At 38.6% G+C, this 17,871-nt stretch overlaps 1 protein-coding gene across 1 annotated transcript; it reads left to right on the top strand.

Moving 5' to 3' along the window:
* The first annotated feature begins 6,824 nt into the window (after window positions 1-6,824).
* On the top strand, window positions 6,825-16,265 carry COX7A2 (cytochrome c oxidase subunit 7A2). The gene is made up of 4 exons (XM_081094711.1): window positions 6,825-6,926; window positions 8,356-8,445; window positions 14,926-15,010; window positions 16,063-16,265. The coding sequence occupies exons 1-4, from the start codon at window positions 6,909-6,911 to the stop codon at window positions 16,119-16,121; spliced, it is 252 nt and encodes an 83-aa protein (XP_080950837.1). The 5' UTR covers window positions 6,825-6,908; the 3' UTR covers window positions 16,122-16,265.
* Window positions 16,266-17,871: the final 1,606 nt, after the last annotated feature.

Genomic DNA, 17,871 nt, shown 5'->3' with positions numbered 1-17,871 from the left:
TCACTTTAAAATGTCAAGACTGGTATGCCACTTTGTTTCAAGGACCAGAAATGCAGAAGAAATAGCTTAACAAATATATGCAAATTTTGCAGTTGAATCAGTGGTCTAAAACAATCTCCGGAGTGTGTTGTCTTTCCTTTCATAGCAAGGCTTGTAAAAGAGTGGCTTATATTTTGTCATTGACAACTTCAGCCAGGCTTTAATCCCATGATTGTATTCTGCTCTGGTCACTGTCAACTGTGTCTAAAGCAGCAGTTCTCAACATGTGGGTCGCGACCCCTTTGGGGGTCGAACGACCCTTTCATATGGGTCACCTAAGACCATCGGAAAACACATAATTACATATTGTTTTTTGTGATTAATCACTATGCTTTAATTATGTTCAATTTGTAACAATGAAATTGGGGGTCATCACAACATGAACTGTATTAAAGGGTCGGGGCATTAGGAAGGTTGAGAACCACTGGAAAGGATTATGTAGGAAGAGTATGGGTTTCAGAAGCAGATTGATCTGGCTCATATATATGTATAAACTAGGGGTAGGCAAACTTTTTGACTCGAGGGCCACAATGGGTTCTTAAACTGGACCGGAGGGCCGGAACAAAAGCATGGATGGAGTGTTTGTGTGAACTAATATAAATTCAAAGTAAACATCATTATATAAAAGGGTACGGTCTTTTTTTTTTTTTTTTTAGTTTTATTCATTTCAAATGGGCCGGATCCGGCCCGCGGGCCGTAGTTTGCCCACGGCTGGTATAAACTGTATCTTCAGATCATTTAATCTCCTAAACCATTTACTATTTACTTTTCAGTAAAATGGGGATTTTAATACCTACTTGACAGATTTTGTTTTGAGGAATAAGGGAAGTGATAGATGGCAAGCACTTAGCACAAAGTATAGAAAAATGGCACTCGTGAACAATTTCCACTTCGTGTCGAATCAAATGAATTCACCCTTGTCTTGAACTTTGTTTCTCATTTGATAGTTTGGGATTTTCCTTCCCTCTTCATCCTTAGCATGTGGCGTCTGTGAATAACTCTCCTGATTTTCTTCCTACTTATTTGCTCCCTAGTCTTTATATATTCCTCGGTTATGCTCACCATATAAAATGTTGGGGATTCTTTGAAATTTTGTTCTGGGCCCTCTTCTCACTTTACAAACACTCCCTGAGCAGTCTTAAATTCTCATCACTTCTACCATCTTCACACTGACTTCATTATCTATTCTTGTGTCTTGATATCCCTCCTGAGCTCTAGGTCTTATCTTGGATTATCCTTGGATTTCTCAAATGTAATAAGGCCCAAACAGGAATCTCATACTAGCCTGGGGTTTCTCTTAATATCCCTCAATATAGTGAATGGTATGACCAACCACCTTATGCGTTAATCCAGGAACCTTGCTTTCCTCTCCAACTTCCCAACCCAATAAATCACTACATTCTGTTGATTTTTAAAGGTACTTATTATAGCTGGCTCTTTAATCCATCTCTTTATATCTCTTTGCTGCTGACTCATTTCAGGTTTTCTTTCTTCCTTGGATTACTATAATAGCCTTCTCATAGACTCTGTTCCTAGTAACTCATGTCCAGTCCAGCCTTTCACAACTACCAGAATGATCTTGAAACTATTCTGATCTTGACAGTTTGCTATTTAAACTGCACCTTCAAAATAAGATTAAATATCATTACTAAAATCTCACTCCTGCCTACCACTGTTGCCTCACACTCCAGGTGTTCTGCCAGCCAAACGATTTACAATTCCCCAAGCCATCTGTTCACCCTTTCTTCTTTGCCTCTGCATAGGCTATATCTTCTGCTTAGATTTCTCCTTACCCAAATTTTCCTCCCATGATAATAGCTAATATTTATTGAATTATATCATTTAATTTTCACAGCCACCCAATGATAGCTACTATCACCTTCATTTCACAGAAACAGGTATAGATTATGAAACTATCATATCATTATTAGCTGACAGATTCAGGATCTGACTTCCAAGTTCTTAACTACAATAATATTTTTTCTCTTTTCATTCCATTTAGGCCTCTGTTTCACAGTTTCTGCAGTAGATCATGCTTGATTCTGAATCCAGGTTATTAATCATGATTTTGCCTTGTCTGGAATTTTAATCCCTACGCCATTCATTCTAATTTTACTGGACCCTGCTAAAATCCAGTTTTTTTCAAAACCTTCTCAATAACCATTGCCTTTCTTAAATTTCCCATAGTAACTTTTACTATAGCAGTTACCAGAGAGTCATTTATGTCTGCAGAATAACTTACTACTATGTGTATATTATATTCCTAGTGAGAGGATATGCTCCAGAAGGTCAGAGACTCAACGTTTTCTTCTGAGCAGATTGGAAAATGTTACATTCATAGTAGGTCCTTAGTAAGTTATTGTTCAACATGGAGTCAACTTATAGTCATACTAGAGGCCCAATGCACAAAATTCAAGCATTGGGCGGGGGGGGGGTGGTCCCCTCAGCCTGGCCTGTGCCCTCTTGCAGTCTGGGACCCTTCAGGGGATATCTGCCTGCAGGCGTAAGCCGGCGGTCAGAAATCCCTCTTGCAGTCCGGGACCCCTCGCTCCTTACTGCCCACCTGCTCGCTGCTCTTTACCGCTCAGCTCACTGCTCCTTATCACTGTGGTGGAGGCGGGAGAGGCTCCCACCACCGCCACTGTGCTTGCTAGCTGTGAGCCCAACTTCTGGCCGAGCAGCGCTCCCCCAGTGGGAGTGCACTGACCACCAGGGGGCAGCTCCTGCGTTCACCATCAGCCTCCTAGTGGTCAGTGCGCATCATAGCGACTGGTTGTTCCACTGGTCATTCGATTTGCATATTAAGGTTTATTATAAAGGATGTTTTAAAGTATTTTTCATATATAAGAATTTTAGAGCCAGAGATAAAGATTAGTACAACCCCTTTAATGATGAAAAGATAAGGCTTGCAATTAGACAAATTATTTAATGGTAAAATAATATAGCAGTTAATTGACAACCAAATGTTTCCTGATTCCTAACTATATCATAATTAAAATAGGGAGTTATATTGAAATGCTACCTTTTATCTAACTAGTAGGTTCTTCTTGTTTTAATCCTCAGCAGAGGACTTTTATTGATTTTAGAGAGGGAGGAAAAGAGAGAGAAACATCAATGTGAGATCGATTGGCTGTTTCCTGTACTCACTCTGACCAGGGATTGAACCCAAAACCTAGGTATGTGGCCTGACGGGGAATCAAACCTGGTATATGGGACCACCCTCCAACCAACTAAGCCATCCAGCCAGAGCTAACTAGTTTTGATACATTAAAGTTCAGATGAAGTTGTTCTGTATTGTTTTTATAAAACTGGACGTGGATTAAGCATGGTTCAGAAAAAAAAAACACATCTCATTCCCATAAAACTATTCAGGCATTTGTCTTTTTGTTTGTAGATGCTATAGGCAGGATCAAAGTAAGGGTTTGACTTTTTTTTTTTTTTTTAGAAAGGTTGAGTCCCTTTGTGATTTGGTAATTTCCATCAGTTAATTGTGAAATATTTTCACTTAGTAATTTTACATCTGATGCCCACAAATTTATCTTGCTGACAACACCTAAATTAATCATTACCTACCACATATCTAAATGTACTGTCAGTTCTGTTTTAATGTTCAAGAACCCTCTGGAGCAGTGGTTCTCAACCTTCCTAATGCCGCGACCCATTAATACAGTTCCTCATGTTGTGGTGACCCCCCACCATAAAATGACTTTCGTTGCTACTTCATAACTGTAATTTTGCTACTGTTATGAATCGTAATGTAAATATCTGATATGCAGAATGTATTTTCATTGTTCGTGACCCACAGGTTGAGAACCACTGCGGAGGAAATATTTTTCAAAAGAAGAGCAATGTCTAATAATTTTTACAGTATTACAAAAGAACCTATGTTTTGGAAAGGAACCTATTTTAAAAATAACTTCTGCTTCAGAGGATGTTTACAAATCTGGTAACAAATTTCAGGTGTGCCTGGAAAGATCCAGTAAAGTTTAATAGGTACCCAGGCACATTCAGCCATGTTTTTTGTCAGTGTAATCACAATTTACAGAGCAAGAGCAAGAAGACAATGAGTGAGGAACCCTGGGACTTAAAAATGTTTGAAAGGAGTACAGTGAATATTAAGAAAGATTTTTTTTGAATTTTCATATTCAATATATTCTTTTGTACAGCATACTCTTTATTTAACCAATATTTATTATGTGCCAGTTACTTAGTGTAGGTGCTGGGGATACATCAATGACCAAAATAAAATAGTTTTAAGCAGAGTCATTATCTAACAAGTTCTTAAAAGGATTACTGCTGTGTGGAATATAAACTGAGTGGAAGAGCGGAAAGGAGGGAAACCAGTTTAAAAAGGCTTTTACGGGAATGCAGGCAAGAGATGATGATGGGTTGGCTTGGAGTGGCAAGATGAGAAGTGGTCAGACTCAGGTTATATTTTGAAGGTGCAGCCAATACCTTGGGGCTTGAAGGAAATTTCAGAGGAGAGCACTTGGAAATGAATGGAAAGAAGAATTCCATTTTTGGTTGTAATTTTGCGATGCCCGTTAGACATCTAAGTGGAGATGTCTGGAGTTAAAGGGAAAGGTCAAGGTAGAGAGTTGTCAGCACACAAATGGTGTTTTGTGGCACCAGATGGAATCCCAAAAGGGATTAATGTTTTTTAAAAAGCTGGTATTCTCAAATTTAGAGATTTCGAGGATGAGGAAACTAGAAGTAGCAGCTGCTGAAATAAAAGGACAGAAATTGTATATGGAAGGCTCATTAAGACAATATTTCAAACTGTAGTATACATGTTATAGTGTATGTATGGCTTACTTCCAAATAAAAAATTGGAAATATACATTGAGGGAGTGATCAAGTATGTTAAATGTTATTCATAGATGGTAGATGAAAATTGAGTTTGGTGATCCTAATAAGAGGAGTAAAAGCCTGCCCCAAATGAAAAAAAAAAAAAAAATTAGAAGAGGAAGGAAAGACAAGTATAAAGAAATCTGTTTTATTTTTAAGAGAAATGGGATGGTAACTGAAATCAAAGGAGTTTTGTTTAATTTGGGAATGTGAGTGAATGATCCAGTAAAGAGGGGAAAATTATACTGTACTAAGTGACATGCAAATAAGGATCAGCATCTATTTTATGTGAATCTTTAGTTCTTTTTGGACAGAGCCGTAAGTGTCCTAGATCTATCACCCAATATATATCAGTTTTCTGTTGGTTAGCAGTTTACCCTCTTTAAGCAATCATAGGGGATTGGTAAGAAATTTACGTAATCTCTTCTGAGAAGTTTACAGACTAGTTCGCTAAGTGAAGAAATCATAAGAAAGCACATACAAGTTTAACAAATTATAGACAATCCACTTTTAAACATCTGTATGCTCCAGCTATTGGCACCTGTGACTGTCCTCCAAGATTTGTTTACACTATGTAATGCAGAGGGGGGAAGAAACCCCGTCCTTTCAGTCCTAATCCAGGGAAGAGATGACTTGGATTATTTATAAATCTTAGTGGAGAGAACTTGAATGGGCACAGGTAACTTGCTGGGTCTAACACTAAAGATCAGAATAATTTTTTGTATTGTTTGTCTACACATTGCACCTATGCTGAACACATGTCACTAGCTTCCTATTTGTATTGACAATGGTTTAATTAGAACTGAGTTTGTAAAAAGGTGAAAAGTATTGTAGTATAGGGTAGTTTTACATTTACTAGTGCACACACTTGGGAGTGGGCACAAGGAATAAAGATGCTTGCAATGTAGCATTATATAAGCAAGATAGATGACAACTTACCTGTTCAGTAATTTCTTTGGCTAAAAAACTCCAGTTATGGAAAGTGACCTGTTGGACCTAAGACAGCAAGACTTGAGTTCAGATTTGCCATCCCATTCCTTGTCCCCCATTAAAAAATTACCCCTCTTGCCCTAACCGGTTTGGCTCAGTGGATAGAGCGTCGGTCTGCGGACTCAAGGGTCCCCGGGTTCGATTTCCGTCAAGGGCATATACCTTGGTTGCCGGCCACATCCCGGGTAGGGGGTGTGCAGGAGGCAGCTGATCGATGCTTCTCTCTCATGGATGTTTCTAACTCTCTATCCCTACCCCTTCCTCTCTGTAAAAAATCAATGAAATATATATTTTTTAAAAATCCCCCTCTTTGCAGCGTTTTCCCAGGCACAGAGAAATGAGAAAACAGCTACCGCAATTCTGGGACACTGGAAGAGCTTTTTTGCATGGGGGATTCTGCAGCATCCAGAGGTACAAGAAGATAAAAATGGGTACCCCAACGCAGGTCTTCACAGCATGTTCTCAGCACAAGGAACAATAAGGCCCTCGCAGCAGTTTCTTCGATGGAGAAAACTACCCGTGTAAGAGGAGTTATCCTTTTTGTTCCCAAATTCATCCATCTTCACAGCTTATAGTTCGGCCAACCCAGTGCTCATTCAGCCTCTAAACGGGCTCAAAGGTTGCTCCAAGTTTTACGCCTTCTCGTTCAAACTACACACACTGACTTTCTAGGATAGCGTGGTCTCACAATAATCTTACCCGAGCGAGTAACACCCCACTCCCCGAGTCTCTGGTCTCAAAAGTCATTGCTTTCCCCAGCCAGCGGGGGAGCGGGGGGAGGGGAGGCGTCCGACAGGCCGGAAACGAGATGAGGGGCCGAGTGGCCAGCTGGCTAGAGCGGTCACCGTGCCGCCGCGCTCGCTGTTCTTCCGCTCTCTATGGTTAGGAGCTCCAGCCTTTCCCCCGCCCAACCGGAAATAGTTAGGACCCCTGACGTTTGCGCATGCCCAGAAGGTAGTTCCGGTTCCGGTGTGACGTTAGGCATTCCGGGCGTTTAGTAGTCGCGGTTGGTGGGAAATAACTGAGCCAACATGTTGCGGAATCTGCTGGTGAGGAGCTCTTCGGCCTGCAGTCGCGATGGGGGGCGGGAGCGTTGGGAGGGAGGCTAAGGGACCGCGACCGACTCCCAAGTCTGTTCTGAGAGGGAAGGTGGGAGAGGAGGGCGGGTTCTTGGGTCACCTTGGTCCGCGTCCTTTTCTCCTGACGTTGCTTTCCCTTCGCCCCAGTCCCTGCTGGGTGTATGTAGGGAGGGGAGAAGCTGGGAAAGTGAGCACCGGAGTGTTAGTTAGATAAGCCTTGTTGTTCCCTCGCCGCCCCTAACTCTGAGGGACTTAGATGAGTTTAGTAGCTCTGGTGTGAGTAACCAAGGTCCGCGGGGGAAGGTTCTGATACCCGAAGCCTCAGACAGAAAGGTGTTCCTCTATTACTGAAAGGGGGTAGGCTTCAGAGGTTCGGAGCTTCCTGAGCATCAGATTTCGGTTAGAAAAGCAAGCCGTCCAGTTTCGGGTGGGACTTGAGCGGTCGTGGTGCAGTGCCCTGTCGCTTCCTGCAGGCGGCCCCGCAGTGCCCTTCAGCCCTCCCCCGGCTTCGGCATGTGCGCTGTTTCTCCAGATTCGCGCAAAGGAAAGTGAAACAGTGATCACCTCCTTCTGTAACAATAAAAAAGGTTTTACTTCGTTTTGTAATATATTTTAGAAAGTGGAATTTCATTATTTAATTCAACTGGATATATAATGCAGGTCTCCTTTTTAAAAGATTTATATCTTATTAAAGATTTTTAAAGAAAAATGTGATGAGAAGCATTTTAGGAACCATGCTAGTTTATTTTGAGATCAAGTAATAGATTTTTTTTTAATATATTTTATTGATTTTTTACAGAGAGGAAGGGAGAGAGATAGAGAGTTAGAAACATCGATGAGAGAGAAACATTGATCAGCTGCCTCCTGCACATCTCCTACTGGGGATGTGCCCGCAACCCAGGTACATGCCCTTGACAGGAATCGAACCTGGGACCCCCCAGTCCGCAGGCCGACGCTCTATCCACTGAGCCAAACCGGTTTCGGCAAGTAATAGATTTTTAATATGGTAAAGCATTAAATGAAAACATTTGAGCTTTATTAGTGTATTTTGTAATCATTTTTTGTTTCTGTAATATTATATCAGTATGTTTTCTTCAAGAATTACATAATAATACTGGTTCAATTCAGGTCAAGGTCATGTTTGTTTGCTTATTTTGCTCAGAATTCGCATGAATTGCTTCTTGAATGTGGTCTTTGGAGACGGCAGAATGCAGTATAAAGAGCAGAGGATGGCCAACACATTGGGAAACCTGGATGTTGGTTTATAACTTTGTTACTGACAAATTGGATAGATTTTAACCCTCACTTTCCCTCTTCCGTAATTGTGCAGATTGTACAAGGATGGTTTTGAAGGTTTCTGTAAGCCTTATGTTTAATATGTCTGGATTTTTAATTTCAGGCCCTTCGTCAGATTTCCCAGAGGACCATAAGTACTGCTTCACGCAGGCAGTTTGAAAATAAAGTTCGAGAGAAACAAAAGCTATTTCAGGTACTGAAATATTTTATAAGAGATTTTTACTTAAAATAATATGATTACCAAAAGGTAAAGATAGGAAGTAAATCTGGAGATGTCTAGTTATTAGTGAATCTGTTGTATTTAGCAAAAGAATAATATAAGAAATTGTCTATTGATAGCTAACTGAGCATTTGCTGTATCTTAGGAGGCCCTTGAGGAAGCAGAATAAATTAGGGGGACAGGGACACTTTCTTTGGAGGAATCACATCGTGTAGTTGCTCAGGAATAGGCAAATAGACGATAGGAAGGGCCCAGAATATATATTTATACATCTATCTATCTATCTATCTATCTATCTATCTATATATGTGGATAGATAGATAGATAGATGTATGAATTTAATACATGTTATATCAGTGGGAAAAGTGATATCATGGGTATTGAAAAACTTGGCTATTTTAAAGGAAGAAAAGTTACATCCCTTCTATATTGTATATTAAAAGATAAATTGCAGATATAAAAGCCTCTCAAAAAAGTTAGAAGAAAATATAGGAGATATTTCTTTTTTTCCACCAGTTTGGTTGAGATATGATTGACAAAAATTCTATATGTCTAGGTTGTACCTGATTTTTTTAAGGTATACAATCTGATGTTTAATGTATCTGATGATTACCACAATCAAGTTAATTAACACATCCATCACCTCATGTAGTTATTTTTTGGTGTGGTTGTGTAGAGCACTAAAGAAATACTATCTTAGCAAATTTCAAGTGTACAATACAGTATTACTAACTACTATAATCACCATAGGAGATTATTTTATATAATTGTAGGGTGGGAAGAAGGCTTTCTAAGGAAGTTTTAAAGGAGAAAATTTGCAAGATTTGGTGACATAAACATTTTAAATGCATTTAGCTTACAAAAGGCAACTGACAAATTGAGAACAAATTTTAAAAATATAACAAATGTTTCAATGCAAATAAAAATTACAAGTTCATAACACCTCCCCCCCACCCCCCTCTACAATTATCAAATGTTTAGAAAGCTTTACAATAGGTTATGTTAGCTAGGTGTGGGAGATAGGTACATTCAATACTACTACCTAGCATGTATTCAAACACAGTACTTTGATACATGCTAGATCAGCCGTGGGCAAACTACGGCCCGTGGGCCGGATCCGGCCTGTTTGAAATGAATAAAACTATTGAAAAAAAAGACCATACCCTTTTATGTAATGATGTTTACTTTGAATTTATATTAGCTCACACAGGCACTCCATCCATGCTTTTGTTCCGGCCCTCCGGTCCAGTTTAAGAACCCATTGTGGCCCTCGAGTCAAAAAGTTTGCCCACCCCTGTGCTAGATAGTAGTATAATTAATACAACGTTTAAGAGAATATTTGAAAGTATTATTAAAAACAAATTACATACCCTGTCATCTAGGACTCCCACTTTTAAGAATCATTCCTACAGACATAGTAGCATAAATATTTACAAATAGGAAAAAGGCTATTCGTTATGGAATTTTAATTTCAAAACACCCCAATAATCTAAATACCCATTAATAGAGGACTGGTTAATTCAATTATATTTTTGTACAGTGGAATGCTAGTAACTATTAAAAGGAATGAGGTTGGTTTAAATGGACTATAAGAAAATGCTTTTTAAGATATCATAAGCAAAAAATAGTATGTGGCAGATGATTATATAGCATAACCTCATTTTGTATTTTAAGCACATCGATATATAAATTAGAAGATATGACAGTATAAGCATTAAAAAAAATTTGAAGGATATGCACCATGTTAATAGGTGTTTCTAATGAGGAGAAACTTAGTGAGATAGAGCAGTTTACCTTTGTAAGTAATCTACTTGATTTTTTGTTTTGTTTTATTGTGATCTTTGGTTTTTTGCAAATAAAATTTTAAGTGATAAAAAGTTGGACCATCTATACTACATAAAAATGTATTAAATATTTACTCTATGACAGGTGCTGAACTAGGCATTGAGGCTGTAGATTTAGGGTTATAAACCAAAACCCCTTCCCTTTTAGAAATTATTTACTTTTTTTAATAATTCTTTATTGTTTAAAGTATTACACATGCCCCCCTTTTTCCCCCATTGACCCTCTCCAGCCTGCCCCCACCCCTGCTCAGGCCCTCACCATCCCTTTGTCTGTGTCCATAGGCCATGCATATATGCAAACAAGGTCCTTGGTTGATTACCCCCACCCACCAACTGTCCCCACCTGCCTTCCCTCTGAGATTCCGCACTCTGTTCCATGCTTCCATGTCTCTGGATCCACTACGTTCATCAGTTTATTTTGTTGCTTAGATTCCACATATAAGTGAGATCATGTGATACTTGTCTTTCTCTGACTGACTTATTTACGCTCCAGGTCCCTCCATGCTGTCTCAAAGGGCAAGAGACTCCTCATTTTTACTGCTGCTTAGTATTCCATGGTATAAATGTACCACAGCTTTTTTTATCCACTCATCTACTGATGGGCACTTGGGCTGTTTCCAGATCTTAGCTATGGTAAATTGTGCTGCTATGAACATAGTGGTACATACATTCTTTCTGATTGGTGTTTCAGGTTTCTTAGGATATATTCCTAGAAGTGGGATCATTGGGTCAAATGGCAGTTCCATATTTATTTTTTTTGAGGAAACTCCATACTGTTTTCCATCATGGTTGCATCAGACTGCATTCCCAATAGCAGTGTTCTAGGGTTCCCTTTTCTCCACATCCTTGCCAGCACTTGTCACTTGTTGATTTGTTGATGGTAGCCATTCTGACAGGTGATACCGCATTGTCATTTTAATTTTCATCTCTGATGATCACTGACTTTGAGCATTTTTTCATGTCTCTTGGCCATCTGTATGTCCACTTTGGGGAAGTGTCTATTTAGGTCCATTGCCCATTTTTTAATTGGATTGTTTATCTTCCTTTTGTTAAGTTGTATGAGTTCCTTATATATTTTGGACATTAACCCTTTATCAGATGTATCCTTGCCAAATATGTTCTCCCCTAGAGTGGGCTCCCTTTTCGTTTTGTTATTGGTTCCTTTTGCTGTGTAGTTTTTTATTTTGAAGTAGTCCCATTTGTTTATTTTCTCCTTAGTTTCCTTTGCCCTAGGACAGTGATGGCGAACCTATGACACATGTGTCAGAGGTGACATGCGAACTCATTTTTTTGGTTGATTTTTCTTTGTTAAATGGCATTTAAATCTACACTAATAAAAGAGAAACATGGTAATTAGTGTCACTCCGCTACCCTTCCCATTGGCTAATCACCCTGTCACTCACAGAGTAGGGCCAAGATATGCAAATTAACTGGCAGCCAAGATGACGGCCGGCAGCCAGGCAGCTGATGCGAACAGGGAGGCTTGCTTGCTTCAGTGACGGAGGACTGCAACGTTCCCCGTTCCCCGCCTGACTTGCCGGCCTCTCAGCTGCAACTCTAAGCAACTATGTTGCGAATAAAGAAGCTAAAAAAAACCCAGAAACCTGCTTTACTCAGCAGAGCTTCAGCCAGCTGGACCGCAACATTGTATCAAATACAGACGGTAAACAAAGGCCAGAAACCTGTTTTCAGCAGCCGAGGCCTCAGAGCTAAAGCTGGCCCAGAATAAAAAAAAAGAAAAAAGAAAAAAAGGAGCAGTTGGGAGCTTCAGTCCCAGCCTGAAAACAGCCCTCAGCCCCTCAGCCAGACTGGCCAGGCACCCCAGTGGGGACCCCCACCCTGAAGGGTGTGTGACCAGCTGCAAACAGCCATCATCCCCTCATCCAGGCTGGCCAGGCACCCCAGTGGGGACCCCCACCCTGAAGGGTGTGTGACCAGCTGCAAACAGCCATCATCCCCTCATCCAGGCTGGCCAGGCACCCCAGTGGGGACCCCCACCCTGAAGGGTGTGTGACCAGCTGCAAACAGCCATCATCCCCTCACCCAGACTGGATTTTTTGTAATAGTTTGAGGAGGATAGGTGATAGTTCTTTGAATGTTTGGTAAAAGTCCCCTGTGAAGCTGCCTGGACCTAGGCTTTTGTTTGCTTACTGCTTCTATCTCATGAGTTGTTAATTAGCCTATTCAGATTTTCTGATTCTTCCTCATTCAGTTTTGGGAGATTGTATTTTTCTAGTAATTTGTCCATTTCATCCACATTGTCCCGCTTGTTGGCATATAGTTTTTCATAGTATTTCCTTACAATCCTTCTATTTCTGTGGTGTCATTGGTTATTTCTCCGCTTTCGTTTCTGCTTTTATTTATTTGGGTCCTCTCTCTTTGTTTCTTTGATGAGTCTGGCTAATGGTTATCAATCTTGTTTATCCTTTTGAAGAACAAGCTCTTGGTTTATTGATTTTTCTGTATTGTTTTTTTAGTCTCTGTCATTTATTTCTGCTCTTATCTGTATTATTTCTTTCCTTCTACTTACTCCGGGCTTTTCTTGAGTTATTTAAGTTGTAGGGTTAAATAGTTCATTGTTAATTTTTCTTGTTTGTTTGTTTGGTTGGTTGGTTTGTTTGTTTGTTTATTTATTTATTTATTTATTTATTTATTTTGAGGTAGGCCTGTACTGCTATGACTGCTTTTGCTGTTTCCCAGAGATTTTGGGTTGTTGTGTGTTCATTTTCATTTGTTTCCAGGAAGTTTGTGATTTCATTCTTGATCATGTTGGTAACCCATTCATTGTTTAATAACATGCTATTTAGCCTCCATGTTTTTGGGTGTTTTTACTGGAGTTGATTTCTAATTTCATTCTATTGTGATCTGACAAGATGCTTGCTATGACTTCAATCTTCTTGAACTTGTAGAGACTAATTTTATGTCCTAACATGTGGTCTATCTTTGTGAATGATCCATGTGCACTTGAGAAGAATGTATTCTGCAGCTTTGGGGTGAAATGTTCTAGAAATATCAATTAAATCCACCTGATCCAGTGTGTCCTTTAGAGTCACTGGTTTCCTTGTTAAATTTTTGTCTGAAAGATCTATTTAGTGTAGTCAGCGGGGTGTTGAAGTCTTTTTATATATTTAGGTGCTCCTATATTGGGTGCATATATGTTTACCACGGTTATATCCTCCTGTTGGATAGTCCCTTTAGTATTATGTAGTGACCTTTGTTGTCTCTTGTGATGGCCTTCATTTTGAAGTCTGTTTTGTTGGATATGAGTATTGCTACTCCAGCTTTTTTTTCTTTTCCATTTGAATGGAAATTTTTTTTCCATCCCTTCACTTTCATCTTGTGTATGTCTTTTGTTCTGAAGTGGGTCTCTTGTAGACAGCATATAGTTGGGTCATGTTTTTGTATCCATTCAGCTATCCTACACCTTTTGATTGGAGCATTTAATCCATTTACATTTAAGGTTATTATTGATAGGTACTTATTTATTGCCATTTTAATTCTGTATGGCTAGGTTTCTCTGGTTCTTCTCGTTACAGCAGTCCATTTAGCATTTCAGGTAATGCTATCTTGATGGTTATGTACTACTTTAGCCTTTTTTTTTTTTTTTTTTTAATCTGGGAAGCTCTGTATTTGACCATGTATTTTGAATGATAGCCTTGCTGGATATAGTAATCTTGTTCTCAGATCCTTGCTTTCCATTACATTGAGTACTTCATGCCATTCTTTTCTGGCCTGTAGAGTTTCTGATGAGTAATCAGGTGTCAGCCTTATGGGAACTCCTTTGTAGGTAACCTTTTCTTTGGCTGCCTTTAAAATTCTCTCTTTGTCTTTAATTTTTGGCATTTTAATTAGGATGTGTCTGGGTATGTGCCTGTTTGGGTTCTTCTTGCTTGGGGTTCTCTGTGCCTTCTGAACTTGTGTGACTTTTTCCTTTACCAGGTTAGGGAAGCTTTCTGCCATTATTTCTTCAAACACATTCTCTAGCCCTTTATTCATGCACTCTTGGTATTCAAGTACTGTTACATTTCACGTTGTCCCACAGCTTCCTTAAGCTGTCCTGTTATTTAATTGATTTTTCTTTTTGGTTCTCTGATTGAGTGATTTTTTTCAACCCTTCTCCAGGGAGTCTTCCATTGATTACTCAGGAAGTTTTTCTGTATTTTAGTTGTAATTCCAGTTTGGTCCTGGGAGCATGTCCATGTAGCATCCAATTACTCCACCACCATTTTTAATCTCTGCCTTTATTTTAAAGAATAAAAAAAATCTTCTCTTTGAATCTAAAATGTGATTACTAATATTTGTAATTAAGTTGATGAACTCAATGAATATATTTTCATATCATTGACATTTGTATTTTATATATTCCATGGAAAGAACATCTTTATTGGATCTCAAATTAACTTTAAAAGAAAGTGTTGACTTTAGAAGTTCTTATTTTAAAAGCAGTGATAGGAGGAGGAGGAGGAGGAGGAGTAGAAGTAGAAGTAGAGAAAAATCAGGAAAATTGTAGTTCTTTTTAATTTTGAAATTTAAAATATTTAAATTCTAGCCACTTAATTTTATATGAATGGATTAATCTTTTTGTTAATATTATTTTTTTTTAACTTAGGAGGATGATGGAATTCCAGTGCATCTAAAGGGTGGGGTAGCTGATGCCCTCCTGTATAGAGCTACCATGATTCTTACAGTTGGTGGTAAGACATTTGAAATGCATATAGAAAAGTAATAGTAAGGATAACTAACAATTTCATTGCTTTTACTATACCAGTATTTTTAAAATATTATTTCTTATTAAATTCATTGGGATGTCATTCATTAATATTATATATTTCAAGTATACAATTTTATAATACATCGTCTGTATATAGCATGCTATGCCAGTATTTTAACACAGGCACTCTTTCTCTAGAATCTGAGATCTTACTGCTTTGCTCTAAGGATTCAAGAGGGTGATTGGTACATATTGTATAAGAACATTTTAATGTCTTTAACAAATAAACCAGTAAAGTTTGATGATTGGCTTTCCATGTGCCACTGGTGGCCCTGCAGGCCTTTGGAGGAATCGAAGGCATCTACTCCACCCCATCTCCTGTAATGGGATTTTAAACATTTTGTGATACATAATAAAAAAATTTTACATCTCAATTTTGTACACACTTATTTATGACAAAACCAGTGCAGACCAGTACTTATTACTATAGGCAAAGTGCTTTGACATTTTTTTCTGTGGATTAGGCAGGTCCATTATTCAGTATTAGCAGTGTAATACACAAAATGGTGTAGTAGGAGCAGAGTTATAAATTTCTAGTTATTAGCTATTCTTGGTTATTTTAAAATTATATATCATGTTCCTTGGTTTTACATTGGCAATACACTTTAGGGAAAGCTTGTGTATTTTTACCTCTTGTTGGTTTTTTAATCATTCTTAGCTTTCTCAAGCATTCTTAGATGAGTATGGAAATTACCTTTATATATGTTCTTAATTTTATTTAAAAATTTTTGTTTTTAAGATGACAAATACATTATTGCACTGTATCTAGCACTTTGTGTAGAAGTTAAGTAATATTGAAACTAGAATAAATATTTATATACAGGGTGACTTAAAAAATGTATACACATTTTAATAGCTGGTAGCTCAATTTTGAAAATGAAATTAAAATGTATTTTAATAAACACTGCCTGTATAGTTATTCAGAGTATGCGTATACATTTTTAAGTTCTTCTTGTGTTTCTTTTATTTTTTTAGGAACAATTTATGCCATATATCAGCTGGCTTTGGCTTCATTTCCAAAGAAGCAGGGTTGACTTCAGTTATCCTCCCAGCAATCAGCTGGTTCAATTTCATTCAGCTCTCTATGGACCAGTAAGCTGACAATAACTGAGTTATTCTTTGGGATCAATATTTATTGACTTGTATTAACTGCCACCAATAAAGCAATCTCTACCATGCTTTGTCTTATTTTATCACACTTTAATATACATATACCAATAATTATTAGCTTTTGGTCAGTATTATAAATTTTAGATAAGGAGCAAAAAATTATTCTTTTGTCATTAAGGTTGTATAAAGTACCATTGTGATTTTTTTTAGTGAAATCTTATTTTTAGCAGCTCAGAATTACACAATGGAATGGCCTTCAGCTTTAATTGAGCTTGAAGTCCTGCCCCCAATCTACTATATCCTGGGATATGCTAATACCTGACATTAGTGGAAGCAGCCTATTTTCAGTGCATGGGGTTCAAGTTTTTTGTGTGTTTTTTTCCCCTTTATTAGCTTTGTGAACATATAGTTAAATACTGGTTGTAATCTATGGTTTAGATTTATGCTTTAGTAGAGTAACAAATAATTTAGTGTTTATTTTTTTCATACTCAGAATGGGTTTCTATTGTGTTTCTTTAATCATAACATAAAGTGTAACTTTCCTTAAATACTTAGTTCATTTCTAAAAGTTAGCTTCTCAGGGAAGATTAAGGAGTTAGACTTTGCCATCTCTGCAAGGTGTACATTTATAACACTATCTAAAGATTAGAGTCTAGATGCATCAGATCTAGGGGAAATCTGTGAGTGAGGGTTGTATAATAAATTGCAGTGTCTGGATGAAATTGATAAAAGTAATGTATTTAGAAAATTGAGTCAAATCTGAAATAGCCAAACTAAGCCTTTTCCTATTAAAACATTGAGGCTTGGGCTACATATCCATCTCAAAAGGTACCTAAGGAAAGGTTTTTCAGTCTTGAATCTTCAAGGTTGGAAAAGGTTCTTGGTAGCCATATTATAAAACTGGCCACAAAATGCATGAATCTTATATCTATCAGCAGTGAACACTGCTTTTGAAGGGAGTGGAGTAAATACCATTAGACATTTCTAAATGCTGAGAAAGTTCTTAAGATGGTCTGGTATCTGGTTCAATTCAGTGATTCAGAGCTATAAAGCAATCATTGATAATATTTTAAACTAGAGACCCTTTGCATGAATTCATGCACCAGTAGGGTCCCTCAGCCTGGCTTGCGGGGTCGGGCTGAAACTGGCTCTCCGACATCTTCCAAGGTTTCCTGGATTGCAAGAGGGCACAGGCCATGGCAAGGGACCCCACCGGTGCACGATTGTGGCCGGAGAGGTATGCGGGAGGTCGATCACTAGGTCAGACACTTACCATATTAGGCTTATCTACACTAATAAAAGAGAAACATGGTAATTGGTGTACAACCGCTACCCTTCCCATTGGCTAATCAGGGCAATATGCAAATTAACTATCAGCCAAGATGGCGGCTGGCAGCCAGGCAGCTTGAAACTCACATGAGGCTTGCTTGCTTCAGTGACGGAGGACTCCAACGTTCCCCGCCTGCCGCTGCAGGCCTCTGAGCTTGCAGTTTCAAACATTGTAACAAATATAGACGCTAAACAAAACCCCAGAAACCAGCTTTCAGCTAGCTGGGATCTCAGAGCTGGAGTTGATACAGAGTTTCGAGAACCAAAACAAACCAGATACCTGCTTTCAGGAGCGGAGGCCTAAGAGCTGGCGCCTCAGAGCTAAACCTGGCCCAGAATAAAAAA

The sequence above is a fragment of the Myotis nattereri genome (assembly GCF_964212035.1).
Source record: "Myotis nattereri genome assembly, chromosome: 6".
NCBI lineage: Eukaryota > Metazoa > Chordata > Mammalia > Chiroptera > Vespertilionidae > Myotis > Myotis nattereri.
Note: the sequence above shows the minus strand (reverse complement) of the source record. Positions and strands in the feature narration are given on the sequence as shown.

What these genes read in the sequence shown, in the direction of transcription:
- COX7A2 (XM_081094711.1), top strand. An exon ending in AGAAACAAAAGCTATTTCAG is followed by an intron (nt 8,446 to 14,925) that starts GTACTGAAATAT and finishes TTTTTAACTTAG; the next exon opens with GAGGATGATGGAATTCCAGT. An exon ending in CATGATTCTTACAGTTGGTG is followed by an intron (nt 15,011 to 16,062) that starts GTAAGACATTTG and finishes TTATTTTTTTAG; the next exon opens with GAACAATTTATGCCATATAT.